The sequence below is a fragment of the Salvelinus fontinalis genome, chromosome 28 (assembly GCF_029448725.1).
Source record: "Salvelinus fontinalis isolate EN_2023a chromosome 28, ASM2944872v1, whole genome shotgun sequence".
In the NCBI taxonomy this organism is placed as follows: domain Eukaryota; kingdom Metazoa; phylum Chordata; class Actinopteri; order Salmoniformes; family Salmonidae; genus Salvelinus; species Salvelinus fontinalis.
The window spans coordinates 26,813,148-26,831,827 of record NC_074692.1 but is presented as its reverse complement, the minus strand read 5'-3'; the positions used below and the strand labels follow the sequence as shown (position 1 = coordinate 26,831,827).

The following is an 18,680-nucleotide window of genomic DNA, read 5'->3' as shown; positions in this document are numbered from 1 at the left end:
TGAAATAATGTTACATCTGATGATTTATTTATCACATCATGACTGCATGAGAACATCTGATGGTCCTTTAGCAAAACATATGAGTCATACAACAGGTGTATGACAAATAACATGTAACATGGTGTGGTGTCTCTCTAAACCAGCCGGAGTAGAAAGTGCCACCTATTTGACCACAAAATAGACAATAAATCTCATTAGTTCAGTCAAACCACTAGTCTCCATAAGCAAATAGACTCAGCTGTAAATCTAAGTGCAGATTCAAATTTACAGCAGGCCTAGGCTGTACTCCAAATGTTACAATCAGATTATTAGCCTGTCTATAAATTATGCATTTGAATTAGATCACAGGGTCAATCAGGAATGCAATCCATGACGTGAGACCGTGTGTGTGTGTGTCTAGAACAAAACAAATAGAACAAAACAAATCAGGGTGGAAAAAAGAGCCTTCAGAAAAACGTCACTCATTGTAAACCACATACATTTCCATAATGAAGGTGAAGCGGTACGGCTCGAAACACTACAACCTTCAGAGCGCATGCACTTGAGTGACAGGAGTAAATGTCCCGTTAAACACTTAGATGTAGATTTCGAAGGCGAGGCAGTATTCCTATTCAATATTGAACTCATCCATAACCCAAGCTACCAGTTGCAACAATATAACAATTCGTTGCTCCGTTGCTTGTTTTGCCCGTAGAACTAAAGGAGAAACTAGCTGGCAAGTATGGCGGACTACGGCTTCATAGCAACCTATACCCGCTATGTGCCTACCTCCTAGGCTACTTCAAGCTTGAGTGGGGTGTCCAATGACGTTTATTCTAGAAAAAAAATGCATTTGGAAAACAAATATAGCCTAAAGTTGGCCTACATGTCACAAAGGAGTTTCTACCATAATGCCTCGACACACCTAAACATTGTCACCAAAACGAGTACAAGACAATAATAACCTGTTCCGTGCACAGTCAAAACATTTTATAAAACCATTCATAACAGCATAAAGATCCGACCCGAAAAAGCAGTCTAAACCTCTCCAACAAAAACTTCTAACAGTAATAGCCATTGGTTACCACCAGATCATTGGACCTAGGCTAGGATTGATACTAATGAGGACGCTTTATTATGTGTAGACTATTAGCAGAAGCATGTATGACTTAAACAAGGATAAAACTTACGTAAAAACGAAGAATAAGGTGGTGGATCCCACAAGAAAAGTGGCAGCAGTAGATACCGGGATGTATTTGGTGGGTTTAAATCTCTTTCCAACGCTGTTGGGCATTCTGTAATTTCCACATTCCTCAATTATTTATTCCAATTGGAGACGGTATACAGATGTAAAGATCCAGCCTGAAATATCTACATTTACCGATTCAGAAAATATGTCTTTATTACTGTTAAACGCACACAGATCCAAAGATAGACAAGCAAAAATATACTGCGCTCCGAAAGACTAGAAATCCCACTCTAGCAATCCAGCCCACGAGTGAGGTCACAAAACCGCTTGAAAGGTGGAGCCTAGGTTGAAGATAACAATATAATATATTTTAAAGCTAGTTCAATGCAAAATGAAGAAGACTGTGATGGGATGCTTAGGTTACAGCCAGGGGCCACACGTTTTATTCACCCTCAAATCGGATTTAATATATTTCATTTTGCTTATTATTTTTTTTGCATATCTAAACCAGTCACTCATCACTATCGTTTTATGCAACTTTTGTTACATTACTTTTGACTTTGGCCCTACTGTGATTGTAGAGAGTGAAAATCCAAAAGAGATACACATTATTTATTATAATAAGGACCTCCACAATCTCTCTGCTCCCCTGCTGAATTTTCAGGTCTTTGGCATCTGTTTCATGGGCTGTGCGCGCCCTCTAATGGTTAATAATTTGTTCGTTTTGTCCAGCGCTTTCGCGTATCGTAATATCTGCGCTAGCTGTTTATTTGGCTCTAGCGAGACACCATAGTTCCAAGCACTCTATGTTTTCCTTTTTAGTTAGCTGCTAGCTTGTTAAGTGATTCCAAGAAGCTTCATAATCTTTGACTGGACTTATTTTTAGCTAGCGATTAAAGAGTCGTTGGAGGGTATTCACTATATTCCTGCACATAGAAAGGGTGTAAATCCACAGACCAAACCAGAGGCTGATCTGGCTAGGTCAGGATTAGCCGCTCCTCAATTCTTGAAAGGAATCTCTTCTACTACAGACGTTGGGCGGCATTAGCAAGTTAGCTCGCTACCTAGCAAACGCACTGCAAAGAACCGATAGTTTTTCACAACATGTCATATCGGAGGACAATTAAAATAGTGTGTGGGTTCGCTGGCGGATCAGCGGTGCTGGTTGTTGCGGCTGCCGCAGCTGAATACCAGGGCTGTTTCGGCCACACGCGAGCCGCTCGGTGGAGCCTGTTCAATGTTTTGCAAGCTGCACAGCCAGCAGGGAACCGCACTGTTGAATCTACTGGAAATGCCTGGGACTTCAACTGGGATAAGTATGTCTCCTTTATTAGCTAAGTCTGATGCAGACTACTATAAAACATAGAGGGCGGTCAGATCTGTTCATGTGGGTCAAGTAGTTTAGTCAGCTGAGTCAGTGTGATTGATTGATATTAGCAGCCAGCGACAACATGTTGACAGCCTGACAGGTCTGGGCTCTTGGCATGTCATCAAGAGAAGTAAACCACAACACACATACATCACTAATTTGTTCCCTCTGTACTGTACTAGGCGGGACCTGTCCGCACTGTTGACAAATGGGAAGAAGGAGGTCGTCCGTGAAGACCCAAGCTCAGAGCAGGACAATGGGAAACCCAAAGCCACACGCAACATCCTCCTCATCAGACACTCCCAGTACAACTTGAGTGGCAATGGAGACCATGAGAGAATCCTCACCCCTTTAGGTTGTGTACCCTGTGCTGCTGTGTACTCATGTTGCTAAAGGCATGAAACATAGACCTAGTTCTCAACTCTACTCTCCAGCTCAACAGTTGAGTTTTAGTGGATAAGAAGAGCATATTCAGCAGCACTCAACAGAGGTGGTGAAAGTGGTTCACAATTGCAGTCTGCTAATTTTGTGGACTATGTGTTTGTATTCTGCAGGTCGGGAGCAGGCTGAGTTTACTGGCCAGCGGTTGGCTGTCCTTGGGTTAAAGTATGACATCATGGTCCACTCCACTATGGCCAGGGCCACCGAGACTGCCAACATCATCAGCAAATACCTCCCAGGTCAGAACCATAGACCGGCAAACTTTACAGCTGAGGCGTATGCCGGAGTATGTACAATATTCACTTTACAGCTGAGGCGTATGCCGGAGTATGTACAATATTCACTTTACAGCTGAGGCGTATTCCGGAGTATATAGAATATTCAGCTCCAGGTCCCATGAGACTAACCAGTAACGTGCATGAGGAGTGACCAAATGTCCTTCTGGAGAGCTACCATCCTGAAGGATTTCTCCGACTGAATTTAACACTCCTGATTCAACTGAATCCATAGACCATATGGTTGAATCAGGTGTGTTTGTGTAGAGCAGGAGCAAAATCCAGCAGCCCCAGTAGTTCAGCTGGTTACCTGCTCCTATACATCTTGCAGATATTTACATCACCTGATACCAAGGCTCTATCTGATAACAGTCTCAGAAGCTTTGATCTCAGATATTTCAGAGTAAAAATGTCATGAATCATGATGAGTATTTCACTACTCACCGCTAACTAACTTTAATCTTCCGGTATGTTATTGGTTTAGGGGTGGAGCTGGTGAGCTGTGATTTGCTAAGAGAAGGAGCACCCATCGAACCTGTGCCTCCTGTCACCCACTGGAAGCCTGACGCTGTGGTGAGATGGCCATTCTGGATTCTCAATGGCCTGTGTATCTGTCATATTACCTCCTGTTCAGTGTCCCTTTCACTTGTTATCTATACTGAACAAAAATATAAACTCAACATGCAACAATTTCTAAGATTTTACTGTGTTACAGTTTATAGAAGGAAATCAGTCAATTGAAATAAATTCCTTAGGCCCTAATTTATGGATTTCACATGACTGGGCAAGGATGCAGCCATGGGTGGCCCTAGGAGGGCATAGGCCCACCCACTGTGTAATGATCATGCTGTTTAATCAGCTTCTTGATATGCCAAACCTGTCAGGTGGATGGATTATCTTGGCAAAGGAGAAATTCTCACTAACAGGGATGTAAACAAATTTGTGCACAAAGTTTGAGAGAAACCTTTTCTGTGCGTATGGAACATTTCTGGGATCTTTTATTTCAGCTCATGAAAAATGGGACCAACACTTTACATGTTGTGTTTATATTTTTGTTCATTATAGTTACAGGTGTCTGCTTGTATGTATCATTCAATGCAATGCAATGCAATGAGCGGTCATAGGTCAGCTCAAACACTCGTCTTACACAACCACTGTGGTACTCTCTACCGCTCTACAGCAGTACCACGAGGACGGGGCCCGAATCGAGGCTGCCTTCCGTCGCTACATCCACCGCGCTGATCCCAAGCAGAAGGAGGACAGCTACGAGATCATCGTCTGTCATGCCAATGTCATCCGCTATTTTGTGTGCAGGTGTGTTGGTCTCCCGAGGCAGGCTGAAGCTGGAGCAAACCCCCATTCAACAGACGATGCTAATCATCATGACCTTGTGTAGCAATTCCAATATATTATATCTTTTGCATTTCGTGACAATAATGATGTGCTTGCCAACATCCCATGACAGATGTGTATATTTGTTAGATCAGGGTGTATCGGTTGCTCTAACGGTCTCAATCTCTTTCTGTCTGTATGTCTCAGGGCCCTGCAGTTCCCTCCAGAGGGCTGGCTGAGGATTGGGCTGAACAACGGCAGCATCACCTGGCTCACCGTGCGCCCCAGCGGCAGGGTGGCACTGAGGACACTGGGAGACTCAGGGTTCATGCCCCCGGACAAACTCACACGGACCTGACCATGTTCCACCTACAGTATTCACTCGTTCTCTTTCTGAGAAGTTCAGATGTCAGTCGCAGGGTGAACAGAATGGCTCTTGATTTCTACTTAAGTGTCTTGAAAGTTATTTTTGGTCTTAATTTTGTAACTTCAATGTGCAATGAGATATTCTGTGGTGTTTTGTTGTGAACAACTCCCCTGCCATCGTTTGCCAACTAGGGGAAAGTGGGGTTAGTTGAGCCAACGCTTGTTTCTAGGAAACCATGCACAAAACTAATCATGTGACCAAATATTTAGGAAGAGGCCATCATTTCATGGAGTCTGGGAAGGAAGAAACCATATGGTAAGCAAGTTAGGGTCCACAAATGGATTTTAACAAGGTTAAATGAATTTGTGTTATAAGTTCCATGATAATTTAGCAGGTGCTTATGTTTGTCCTATTTCACACATCTACAAATGTGTATTAATACACGTGATTTGGAAATGTTTTTGTTGTTGTACATCACACCTCCCCCTGAGACACACTCAGAGTTAGGTCACAGCCAGGGTCTGCCATGATCAACAATGACCGTGGAGCAATTAGGGTTAAGTGCCTTGCTCAAGGGAACATCAAGAGATTCTTTTTTTACGTTGCGACTCTGGTATTTGATTTCAGTCACTGGCCCAACGCTCTAACTACTAGGCCATCTGATGCTTGTATCTAGACCTATGTAGATAGTTTTAAGATTGTTTTGTACAGCAGTTGGGCTCTTTACAAGCTACAATATGAGGTCCTAAACTTAGCATGAAAGTGCATCCTTGTAGCTGTGTGGGCTGATATAGTCAAAATGTTTACCTTGGGGTAACTTGAGCCAATACCACCATGACAAATTATGATTGCATTTTGTCAGTTTTCTACATAATATGCATAGTATTTTTGCAATGTGTCATGCATATGAACTCAAGATAGGGAATTTGTATTGATACAGAGCAGACATTATCATGCCTGTGTATAGAATTGTAAAACAAGAAGGGATCTAGCCCCCCCTTGAGGTTCTTGACAGAGTAGCCAAGGAAGTGAGAGAAGGAGCAGCAGCAAGGAATGAAAACATACACTGAAGAGGTACAGTAACAAACATGTACCTGTGTGAAAATGAGTCTGGCAGAGTAGCAGAGGAACACGAGGTCTCATCTGATGACTTAGAGTCTGAGCTTGATAAACAAATGAAGAATCTCGCGGACCAGTTTCATGGGCTTAGTAGCCTCAAATGCAGAGAACTTGCCTATGAATTGGCAGATTGAAACATCCCTGTCCCAGATAACTGGTTAAGAGATGGAAGGGGAAGTGATATTGAACAGAGAGATCTTTATCTGAAAGTAGGCATATGTTTAAGACATTCAATATACCACAACCCTCCTTCCATTAATTCAACTTTGACCTACCAGCACCACCACCCACTTATCCCAAGGCGGCTCAATTTACCCCGTACCTGGGTAGGTTGTGCCAAGAGTCCACTTTTTCTGGACAAGCTGTGTTATCAAAAATGTTATGTTTATTTCTAGGAATACACGAAAATAAAGGAGAGCCGCACACTCTAGGAGCTCAGATGCAAAAATGTAATTACCAACTTTTCAACAGCAAAGCTGTCTTCATCAGAGTATATTTCCAGGAATACACAACATCGTGAAATATATGTAGATATCATTGTTCGAAAGAATACTATATTTCCCTTGACATAGTGATGCTTAATGTAAAAGTTGCTCAACATACACCACTCTCCCCTACAGAGTGAAAGGGGAGTATACAGAGTATGTTGTGCCCTTCCTGTCTTGATTTTGTATTAAACTGAAGGGGATTTTGTACTGATTCAGGTTTCTCAATGAACTGTTGCTGTAACCAGATCCCTTAACTCAGAAAGCTGATGTGCTGATGATTGTCCGGGCCTACTCAACACTTATTATGGATGGAAACGGTATGCGAGTTTCATACACGAAGTGATAGGAATTGTAAACCAAAATCATTTGTCCAAAGTATGGCATATTTACTGTAGTTCTGTAAATGCTTCTCATGCTGTCCTTTTTCCTGTATTTGGATCAAAGCTTCCTCTTAGGTTTAGATACAGTTGTGTTCAGTAGAAACATTCAATAAAGGACAGACACATGGTCATGTAAATGTTTTGTGTTCCTCAGTAGTACACCAAATAAGTACTCTTAGTTATAAAATAGGGTTAGCGTTAACTCAAGCTGGGACAAAAGCAATGATATTGTCTAACAGCAAATCTGATGCATCTTAGTGTTGGCACTACAAAGCTTGAAGGGATCAAATTAATATTTGTTACTAATTTGAATGGTTTATGAAGTGTCACATTGTTAGTGTGCCACTGACACACTAATATACAGTAGTAGAGAATAAGGGTGACACCGCCATTTCAGGCAGTATTAGAAAGTGCTCAAAGGACAACAATTCAAAGGTGAGGAAACTGTTTTATTGATTAGTCAAAAACAAATGAGGATCTGGACACACAGAAAAGGAGAAAATTCACAATGAAATTGTTTTTTATCCTTTTTTAAAGAAGCACAGAATGCCAAAGCACAATAAGTATGTTTAAGTATTTAGGTGCAATTTGCAGAACTCCACATTCATAAAAAATTTGGAGACCAGAACGAAATCTGTGTCACCTGTGAACACGAGAACGACAATACAATCCTCTCCATGAAAAAGTTGGTGCCTTTAATCAAGATGTTTTATTCACATTCAATATTACTCACATCTCTCATACTAAGAGTGACAATCTATATAGTAAGGGTGATTCCTATTCAATTTGGATTTACAGCTGTTGATTTCTATATTCAGCTTTGCTGGCTGGCAGACCATTCTTTTTACAGCAGTTTGTAAATGGACCTTATTTTAACGGTGATAACTATCTTCAGAGTTTAGCTACGTCAGGTTCTTGCACATTCACATTTAGTAAGCCATTGATTACAAATGAGTAAACATGTCTGTTGCACTCTGCAGTAACCTCTTATGTACAGCTTGGCATTACTCTGACACCTTTAGAAAAACCAAGAACAGTTCAAGAAGATTACCTTTCAGCTATTGTGTGAGGCCGACAGTCGTTAAACGAGAAGTGTGAAAACACAGAAATTACATGATGCACAAAAACATTGGTACCTGGAAAATGAACACATCTCTATTTATTGATTAAATAACAAAATAAAAACATGGAAAACTTCAGTGTATTACCATTTTCCCCGTGTTTGCTTTGGAGCCATTTGTTGGGTGAGCTGCAGTCCGATGGTGGTTGCTATGCTGTTGTCAGGATGCATCAACTTTAACCAAACTGGACAGGATGTGGCTAATTCTGCATGGAGACTGACTGGTCCATCGTTTCAGAAAATTAAGGCAATTCCTGAACTTAGAAGAAACAAAATAACTGGCAGTTGGTTTAGTACACACATTAAAAGTTGGTTTTGTGCTACTGACTGACATTTAAAAAAAATTACTTTACAATATTGACATTTCTTTTTACTTCTTAAAAACAGCTTTTTTCAGTTAAGTGAATCTTACCGACGATTCTATTCTGAAGTTTAACGAACATCTACTCAATGTTTTGGGGAGTGCAGCTGTATTACTGGTTATTAAAAAAGTTGACTGAGCTATGATACAGGTGTTTCACACTTACTATGAATAATATTCATTGTCAATTCAACACTCATACAGTACAAAGTACAGACTGAAGGAAACCTGTTTCTTTTTTTTTAAGTAAGTGTACATCACGACCCGACATACTGAGAATCTTGTATGTATGCAATATATAGAAGTAGTACCATGTATGTATCATTAATACAAATCCTCAAGACACTTGTGCATATTTTGTTAGGTACATGGTTTTGAGCTCTGGCATATTTAACCACCGTGGTGGCAGGGCTGTAGCCTATTGTTTCTGGCCAGGGGGGGTTAGTCTCGGTCAGGGCTTGGAGTTGGCTAGGGGTCGTTGAAGTGCCTGAGGCCGATGCGCTGGATGTAGCTGGCATGTGCTGGGCTGTAGTGGTTGGGGTTGGTGAAGTCTGGAAAGCCTGTGTGTCGGGCGGGACTGAAGCGGCCACCAGACACCAGGCCGCTGACAGGAGAGCCGTGTGTGAGGGGAGAGGCCTGATGTACCCTGGATCTGCTTTTTACCACTGCAGAGCTGGGCCAGCTGAAAGACAAACAGAAACAATATCACCACCAGTCTGCATTTATTTGGTTTCCATACGATAGCAACTGACATTTTAAGCACTTGTCAATGTGTTTCCATATTTACAAGGCAACTTGCAGGCAGTGACAACTGTTCATATGCATGGAGACATGCATACCTTTGCATGTCTGATGAGGTGTATGTCTGCATTGTGCTTTTCCATTTCTGAATGCTGGGGAACTTCGAGGGGTCGATGTCTGTGGCTTCTACTGCCGACAGGACCTCTCTGTCCAACTTGGTTGGTGAATCCCTGAAACAACAGACAAAACAAGAGAGGTAGGTTGAAGGGTTTGGCAGATTTGAATTCTGCTGTTGCTTGCTGATGTCTGTAAGCAGGAAGTTATCCCACTGTGCAGCTTTATTTTCCTCACCGAATACATAACAGCTCGCCTCTGCAGTCAGCTCTAGTACATTATCCTTAATTATAAACTGGGTGGTTCGACAAAACATTTATTTTTACTGCTCTAATTACTTTGGTAACCATTTTATAATAGCAATAAGGCACCTCGGGGGTTTGTGATATATGGCCAATATACCATGGCTAAGGGCTGTGTCCGCGTTGCTTCGTGCTTAAGAACAGCCTTTAGCCGTGGTATATTGGCCATATATCACAACCCCTTGGGCCTTGTTGCGTAATTAAAAACCGCAGAACAATCAGTCTAAATCTCATCACTCACCCTTCAATGAAAAGTCTTCTTCTGATGCGAGGTGGGGTCCGTGCTAGTAACTCATGGGAGTTGTCCAGGGACTTATAGGAGCTGGATGATCCTGAGCTGCTCAGATCCCTCCCCCCGTGATCCCACGACTTAGATCTGGCGCAGAGTGTGCGCCCTGACACGGTCCCTGGCACCAGCACCCTAGTCCTTGGGCCCAGAGCCTCCAAGCTCTCCTTAGCCACAAAGTACTCCTCCGAGCTGCCGCTTCCACCACTGGCCCTGTCCTCCATCCCTACCACCACCTCTCCCTGCACCTCCCCGCTCACACAGGTCCCCCTCCACACCCCCCCCTCCCTGTCCCCGGCCTCTGAGCTACAGCCTCTCTCAAACAATGAGTCTTCATTGGTGTCACCCCCTAGCGTGAGACGGCCCACCCCGGATGCCAGGTCGTCCCGAGAGAGTCCTTCCCTGTGCCCACCGTGCCTGTGTCCCCCGCTCCTCCTCCTCTCCCTGTCTCTGGTGGGGTTGTCCACCCCATCCTGCAGGGACATCCTTTCAAACTCCACCATCAAGTTGGAGATGGGCGACAGCACGCAGGAGGGAGATGAGGAGGCGCGGGGGGACATCATATCCCCGTTGTGAGTCCTCTCTGCCCCCGTGGAGGGGCACAGGCCGTTGTCGCAGATGGGTGAGAGGAGGCTCTCTGACACGGAGGAGCACAGGAGGTCTCGCTCGGCAGCTGTCTCGATGAGGTCATCGGGCAGGATGTGGAACTCACGGAGGCCCAGGCCGCCCACAGCACCCACCAGACTGTCCTTAGAACACGCCAAGGAGGTAATGCTGGTGAGTGCCGTGTTCTGACGGTTCTTCATCTCCTCCAGGCTGATGTCGTCACCCTCGTCCAGGAAGGCCCCCACTGAGATGGAGTTGCAGAACTTCTTGGGTTTGCCTGTAAATGGCAGAGAGGAGGGGAAACTGTTCATTTGAAGCACACAAAAAATGCATTTACTGGTCAATCTAAAGTTGTATGGGAGCATCAATTCAAGACCTTGATGGCTGTATCATCGCTCTCATTTCTCAAACTTGATCATCTGAATTCAATACCAGTACTATACAGTTTATCAATAGGAAATGGTGGGGATAACATTACCTGGCGAAGGGGTTCTGAATCGGTTGCTGGTTTCGTTCTCCCCTGCCTCTTCGTGTGCACGCTGACTGAAGTCCTTCTTGTTGAGGTACTCCTCCAGCTTACGGAGGCCGTCTGCAGAAGACAGGTCTGTAAAACTGTCCAGGAAATCCCAGTACTCAGCCCAGGGGTGGCCCAGCTCTCTGGCAAGGTCTCTGTGAGGGAGGAGAACATATCACTGTGGTTGGAGAAGCTGGTAAAAAATTGAACGAAGTTGTTAAACTTCGGGCTTTTTAGACGTACCTGCCCACTTTCTCTGCTCCACGGTCAGGGTCAGACTTCAGGATGTGCTGGAAGTGCACCGCCCTGTCTCTTGGGGGTGTCTTCCATATCCGGCGGAACTCATCTGCCTGCAAGGGGGACACCAATTAATCTTACATACAGTGTATTCGGAAAGTATTCAGACCCTTTCACTTTTTCTACATTTTGTTAGATTACAGGCTTAATCTAAAACATCTACACACAATACCTCATAATGACAAAGCAAAACAGATTTTTAGTAAAAAAATATATTTAAAAAACTGAAATATTACATTTACATAAGTATTCAGCCCCTTTACTCAGTACTTTGTTGAAACACCTTTGGCAGCGATTACAGCCTCAAGTCTTCTTGGCACACCTGTATTTGGGGAGCTTTCCATTCTTCTCTGCAGATCCTCTCAAGCGCTGTCAGGTTGGATGGGGAGCGTCGCTGCAAAGCTATTTTCAGGTCTCTCCAAAGATTTCCGATCATGTTCAAGTCCGGGCTGTGGCTGAGCCAATAAAGGACCTTCAGAGACTTGTCCTGAAGCCATTCCTGCGTTGTCTTGGTTGTGTGCTTAGGGTTGTTGTCCGGTTGGAACTTCCGCCCCAGTCTGAAGTTCTGAGCGCTCTGCAGCAAGTTTTCATCAAGGATCTTTCTGTACTTCGCTCTGTTCATCTTTCCCTCGATCTTGACTAGTCTCCCAGTCCCTGCCGCTTAAAAACATCCCCACAGCATGATGCTGCCACCACCATGATTCACCGTAGGGTGCCAGGTTTCCACTAGACGTGACGCTTGGCATTCAGGCCAAAGAGTTCAATCCTGGTTTCATCAGACCAGAGAATCTTGTTTCTCATGGTCTGAGTCCTTTAGGTGCCATTTGGCAAACTCCAAGCGGGCGGTCATGTGCCTTTTACTAAGGAGTGGCTTCCGTCTGGCCACTCTACCATAAAGGCCTGATTGATGGAGTGCTGCAGAGATGGTTGTCCTTCTGGAAGGTTCTCCCATCTCCACAGAGGAATTCTGGAGCACTGTCAGAGTAACCATCAGGTTCTTGGTCACCTCCCTGACCACGGCCCTTCTCCCCTGATTGCTCAGTTCGGCCAGGTGTCCAGCTCTAGGAAGAGTCTTGGTGGTTCCAAACTTCTTCCATTTAACAATGATGATGGCCACGGTGTTCTTGGGGACCTTCAATGCTGCAGAAATGTTTTGGTACCCTTCTCCAGATCTGTGCCTTGACACAATCCTGTCTCTGAGCTCTATGGACAATTTATTCTACCTCATGGCTTGGTTTTTGCTCTGGCATGCACTTTGGACTCCAACCAAGTTGTAGAAACATCTCAAGGATGATCAATGGAAACAGGATGCATCTGAGCTCAATTTCAAGTCTCATAGCAAAGGGTCTGAATACCTATGTAATTATGGTATTTCTGTTTTTTTATTTTTAATACATTTGCTAAAATGTAAAAAAAAAAAATGGTTTTCGACTTTGTCTTTTTGGGGTATTGTGTGTAGATTGACGAGGACTTTTTTTGATTTCATCCATTTTAGAATAAGGCTGTAACGTAACAAAATGTGGAAGAAATGAAGGGGTCTGAATACTTACTTTTTTTTTAATACATTTGCAAAAGTTTATAAAAACCTGTTTTAGCTTTGTCATTATGGGATATTGTGTGTAGATTGACAAGGGAAAATAATTATTTAATCAATTTTAGAGTAAGTCTGCAACGTAACAAAATGTGGAAAAAGTGAAGTGGTCTGAATACTTTCCAAATGCACTATACATCCTGTGTTTCAACAACAGCTTCCCATATGAAAATATAATGAGCTAAAAAATATAGAACTAAAGTGTGAAAATGGGTGATAAGAAGACAAAAAGAGCGCGAGTTGAAAGAGGACATGATATGACAATGACCTTAGATGGGCTGAGTGGGCCAACGAATGCCCTAACTGACATCACTGGATCCATAGGACTTCGTATGAGCCTGGGAGCCAGCGAATGAGGAAGAGTTTCTGATGGCTCAGGTGACCAGGGAGCACCAATGACAGGCTGGGAAGAGTTGTCTGTGGCCCTCAGTAAGGGTATATAACAGCGATCTGTGGTTGACAGAAGAGAAGGTGCCTTGGGGTAAACAGGGAAGATAAGAAAAACACAAGTGCTGTGATTGGGAGGAAGTGTACTTACCTTCCAAATAGTCACATATCTTCTGTTTCACCTCTTGGGTTTTGTTTTTTCTTTCACAAATAACCTGTCAGGAAACAGAAGAATTTCAAGAAATCCAAAAGTCATGTGGATCAATGAGCAGTCATTAGCTAGCTTTAAAAAGAAGTATATATCTGGAGAAACTCACATCAGATGGCTTCTGGTCGTACTTGTTCTTGCAGTTTTTATCAGTATCGGGATGTGAACACAGGACATTCACCACTTCTGGACAACCAAACTTACATGCAAAGTGGAGTGGTGTCTCAAAGCCCTGCGACAGACAGAACCAGAGTTAGACACATACACTATGAACAGAGACAAGCCAATCCAAAACACACCAGTCGGTTACAGTTCAACTTTAAAAAACACAGTAGGTCTGCACACAAAAAGAAGATTAATTTTTCAATTTCTTAAAATTATTTTGTCTGCACAGGGGAATCGGCTAAAAGCCTTGTCTGCACAAATGTTTCGGCTAGAAACCTTCGGTGTTAAACCTACAGTTAAATCTATCAGCAGGTACATATGGAGAAAGGGTGAGATAAGGAGACTCACAGCTTTGTCTGGAGTATTGAGGTAAAGGTCTATGATGTAACGGATGCGTTTCTGCAGCATGGCCTCCAGGTCATCTGGGTACATGAGCCTCATGAAGTCAGGATTCTCTAGAGTTTCCAGCAGGAGCTGGGCAACACCCGGCTGATTCTCCTTTGCTGCCACGTGCATCACGTTGTACCGGCACCCCTCCTAGGAACACACAGTGGACATTGATGAAGGAAAGTAGTGCAAGTCAGTGTTGGATCACAACTTGTTTGTCACAGCCATTTACTACAGAGGCATGGCTTGAGACTGGGCTGTGGTTAGAAACATTCATTTGGTTGGAAAAAGGAAAACTAATAGGATTGATACTTCAATTGTCAGAGTAATAGATCAGTTCTGTTAGAAAATTATAACTAATTTGGTCAACAGAATTACTGAGTCATTTCTGAAGGAGTCATATTTTTCTATGTGGTTGACTACCTATTTTTGTGATACTTCACTGTAATCATCTGCTGGCTGACTTCCTCCCTGACTCACCTGCACAACAGTGGGGTTGTCTCCAGAGCCAATGAGATAGCGTGGGTTGCTCCAGACCAGCTCACTGAAGGCTACCTCATCCCCCTTCTCCACAGCCTTCCTCAGCTTGGCTGTCAGATCCTGGCAGCGAGGGCTCTTGAAGCTGTTGGCCCTCTCCCTGTTGATGGTGTCTGCCTCCATGACAGGGACGTTGTCTAGTGCCACAGACAAGAGAGACGGAGACGACAGATTAAAACAGAGGTCAGCAGAATATGTGATAAACAATTTACTCGTTTAACAAGTCCAAGAAATTAAATGCCATCCAAACACCCTTGAAAAGCACTGACTTTGCATATTTTTCAAACTAATGTATTTTTTGTAAGGAGAGATAATTGTCCTTCTCAGCCCAGCACTCACCCTTGCAGAAGACCAGGCCTGGTTTGACAGGGGAGACACATGGGGTGGATTTACTAGGAGAGGGGTAATAGTCACAGATTCCCTTGGCAAATTTCTCAGCATCGTCTCGATTGGCAAAGGCTTTAAAGCGAGATCCTTTCATCATCTTCACAGCCTGAAGAGCCTCCTTCTTATCACCATACACGTGGGCCCTATCTGGAAGAGAGAAAAAATGTACATTAAAAAAGGTATGTTTCTATAGGCTATAGATAGCTCTTTATATCTACCTACAACTAGAAACATTCCAGAATGTAAACTGGATTCAAAATGGAATAGATAACGGTCAGTTATTTTGCCGACATTTAAAGCAAAGCAGCTCAAATTCTTACTACTAAAATGTTTTGTTGCCATGCTAATGCAGAAACCCATAAGGTGACAGGTGCTATGGATCTCATCCACTGCCGGTTCAAAACCAAAATAACCCCTGAACAGCATGATGTCATGGAGAAGCAACATCAAATGTTTGAATTGGACCTTGAGCGTAGTGTGACAGCATGGTCAACATGCAGAAGATGCGCACTGCACTTTGTGCAACCCAATAGCTAGCCAGCCAACAGTTCTCTGTCTTCGCATTTCTGTGTGGGAAAATAAATAATGACAAATACACGTTTGACCGATTAACAGCCCAAAGTGTAAATTGCAGGGATAGTTTACATCAGCCCAGGTGAAATAACAGTTTCTTACCATTTCTAGCCAAGACATCCTCCCATAACGGACACACTCCATAGAACATTGGTGACACTTGGGCCATCTTTGAAGGAGTCTCTGCTGTAGACTGAGAGCCAGTGTCTTCCCTATTGATATTAAAAGGGGCCCTTGACTTCACTGTCAGGCCAAGTTCCTCTTCCTCTGGGGGATTGAGCCCCATTCCGTAACCAAAGTCCATCTCATCACTGACAGCCTTAGGAGAGTCAGTGCCAGTCGCTGCTGATGTAGCACATGACGGCACTGGTTTGGCCTGCTCTGCATCACTGGCCGCCGCTGCACTACTGCTTGTGGCTGGGCCTGTAGTGGTGGCATTACTGCTGCTGTTCTTCTCTGTGGCGCTGCTGCTGCCCTCGGCTCCCGCCAGGACGCGGGCCAACTTCCTCTCGAAGATGGCACGAGTGGTGGCCGTGATTGGGCCGCACTTGAGGTCGGCCCTTGTGAACTCCTCGCGCAGCTCGTCTGCACTCAGCCCTCTCAGCCTGCTCAGAACCGCCTCCATGCTTCAGCTAGGCTACCTGTGTAGTCAGAGGGTAACACATCATATGATATCACATTCAGATACAAACTGCTGTGTAATGATAGTGATAGTAAATGTTTCTATTTTGATTGAGGTACCTGGTCAACTCAATCAAAACGTCCTATTTTTTGGGGCGGATAAAAACTTTATTTGTTCCAACAGTAAAGTGCATTATTCTCATGATTCCTGTAATAGAAGTGCCTGTCCTGCAGCTGTGCCTGCCTGTTTCGCTGGGACCGGCTGCTGTAATGCATGAGCCTCTCACACTCTCTCCCCTTTCTCGTGATTGTATAACATTTCAAAATGCAATTGTTGGAAAAAACTACTTTGGAGGCAACTCGTTGTTCATATTAAAGAGAGGAGGGTCTCAGTTTTCTGACGGTATAATATATCTGATATGGCTTTGAAATACGGAGCGAGAGAAATTGCGCATCGGCCATGACGAGTAAACTACGCCTTAATGCAAAAATGTTTTAGGAGATTACATTTACTGTTAAATGAATACATGGCTACTAGCAGTAGGTGTTATATTTAGAGTTAGCTATCTAGCTAATGTGTTTTGAGTTTCAACTTCCTCAGGTGATGAATTAGAACCAATTGAATGAGGCCTATATATACCATATTAGTGCACAAAGAGATTAAGCCAAATTCATCACTATTGAAAAAAATTATAATACAAATTCTGGAGCCCTACTTTCATTAACCCAACAATCATAATCACTGGATTAAGTTCAATGTCAACATATTTTGAATCATGCATTCCTGCTTGGACATGATATGTGTAACAACTTATTAATTGAATATCATCTCAGTAGTCTATTACACTTCCTAATAAAGCATTGTGAATTACTTCATAAAATGACTCAAATGTATTCTATTGTGTGACGCTGCCAACTGAAAAAGTTCAATGTTTGTCTGGAACCCAGCCTTTTGAGCTAATTGACAAGTCCACCTTACTCCCCATGATCCTCGAGACCGACCATAAGTAGGTCTCTGCCATTAATGGACTGTTTCAAAGCATAGACAACATAAATTCACAGCCTGACCCTGAATATGATAAAACCCCGAAATAAACTCAGTCAGCCTTTCTTGATTGATCAAACAGAGAAGTAACGCAAGTCTACGTGCCGCTTGGTTTTTTGCAGGTTCACAAAACATGCAAGCCATGAAAGGAAGGGGCGATTCGAAAGCTTTGCACACAAAAAACGCTCCGATCAAAATCTAGATGTGTACGGAATAAAGCACGTTAAAAGCCTTATGCGTTCGATGCTTTTAAACTTCCTAGATTTCAGAGAAATCAGGGAATATTTCCAATCACCGTCGATGCAATCTCACTCATGCTCACGCCCAAGTGCCAGTCCTAATATCTATTTTTGTGTATGAACAATCTGATATCGCATGTCTTCATAGTGATGTTATTGATACACACTATCTCAACACATATTTGATGACAAAAGTCGTCTCAACATACTTACCAGACATCATCTTAACTGCTTATCGTTCATGATCTGAAATGTATTTTAATATTCAGCTAGGATAAACTGTTACAATGCTCAAATCAAGACCGTCTGGAATCGTCTCATTGTTTACAAGACATTATGCGCATGCTCACTTCCGGGGGAGGGCTCATCGTGCTCTCAGCTGAGATGCTATGTTAGTTCGTTAGCGAACAGTTCAAACCAAGCAGGTAATGGTGGTGTTGTTAGAAACAGTTCACGATGCAAGCAATGCATTTGAAAGGCAATAATGAAGTGACATTGGACACCTATCTATATGTAAATGCAGTGCGTTAACTGGGTTTAGGGAAGCACGATTGAGTAATCTCATGTCATTAGCTAGCTAGTTACGCCGGAAGTTTATCCTAGAAGACGCTAGCAAGCAACCCACTTTCCATAATATAACGTAGGTAGCTAGTTATTTTGGGACTTGCTGAGAAAAGTATACCCTCACCAACAGCATAAAATAATTTTAATACTTAAAAAAAACACCAACTGGCGACCTAAATTAGCTAACCGTGTAGTTATGTCAAGTGCGTGACGAAGGAACAAGCTACCTAGCCCTACAACCAACAGTTAGCTGTGCTACATTTAGTAAACAACTTAAATAACGCATTAATATATTTTATTAATGCAACGACTGGAACGTTTGGACTTGGAAATGTATATTATTCTGCAGTATTTGAAATGACAACAAAATGAACGTTAGCATGCACACCTCCTTGCTCTCCACCTGCCCTCACCGCGACGCTTTCAAACTATGTTGAGAAAGGACCCAGGTTTTGATTAACAATGCCTGATCGAAATTGAGACTAATGTGAACAGTTTATGACTGCGTACTATGCTAGCCAGACGGTCTGGAAAAAACCTAGCAAAACATAAATCCTAGAAACAATTCGATAAGTACCTCCAAATATACAAGACATCTTTGGAAAAGACCGTTTCGAAAAAAGGATGAAGCATGGGATCAATTAATTGGATTAATTGATTAATCAATTATAAATACTATAGCCTACTCATCAAATG

General features: G+C 43.1%; 3 protein-coding genes across 4 annotated transcripts in view; 1 reads left to right on the top strand and 2 right to left on the bottom strand.

Annotated features, from left to right (window-relative positions):
• The window catches only part of LOC129826521 (palmitoyltransferase ZDHHC8B-like), a 127,608-nt gene extending 126,131 nt beyond the window's left edge, over positions 1–1,477 (bottom strand). The window contains exon 1 of the mRNA XM_055887346.1: positions 1,170–1,477. Within this exon, the coding sequence (XP_055743321.1) occupies positions 1,170–1,273 (104 nt within the window). The 5' untranslated portion in view covers positions 1,274–1,477. The remainder of the gene's footprint in view (positions 1–1,169) is intronic.
• Positions 1,478–1,928: 451 nt separating this feature from the next.
• Positions 1,929–7,076, top strand: LOC129826520 (serine/threonine-protein phosphatase PGAM5, mitochondrial-like). The gene is made up of 6 exons (XM_055887345.1): positions 1,929–2,484; positions 2,720–2,892; positions 3,092–3,217; positions 3,738–3,826; positions 4,434–4,567; positions 4,793–7,076. Exons 1-6 carry the CDS (start codon positions 2,273–2,275, stop codon positions 4,941–4,943), a joined length of 885 nt encoding a protein of 294 aa, XP_055743320.1. The 5' UTR covers positions 1,929–2,272; the 3' UTR covers positions 4,944–7,076.
• Positions 7,077–7,367: 291 nt separating this feature from the next.
• On the bottom strand, positions 7,368–18,605 carry LOC129826519 (ankyrin repeat and LEM domain-containing protein 2-like). Of its 2 annotated transcripts, none has more exons than XM_055887344.1 (13): positions 18,373–18,605; positions 15,618–16,156; positions 14,895–15,089; positions 14,499–14,692; positions 13,980–14,168; positions 13,576–13,698; positions 13,410–13,473; positions 13,140–13,321; positions 11,227–11,333; positions 10,948–11,138; positions 9,819–10,746; positions 9,260–9,391; positions 7,368–9,102 (listed from the first exon to the last, which is right to left on the bottom strand). In XM_055887344.1, exons 2-13 carry the CDS (start codon positions 16,138–16,140, stop codon positions 8,889–8,891), a joined length of 3,042 nt encoding a protein of 1,013 aa, XP_055743319.1. In that variant the 5' UTR covers positions 16,141–16,156; positions 18,373–18,605; the 3' UTR covers positions 7,368–8,888. The 2 variants fall into 2 exon arrangements, with proteins under 2 accessions (XP_055743319.1, XP_055743318.1); XM_055887343.1 differs by lacking the exon at positions 18,373–18,605 and adding an exon at positions 17,634–18,344.
• Between the last annotated feature and the right edge of the window lie 75 nt (positions 18,606–18,680).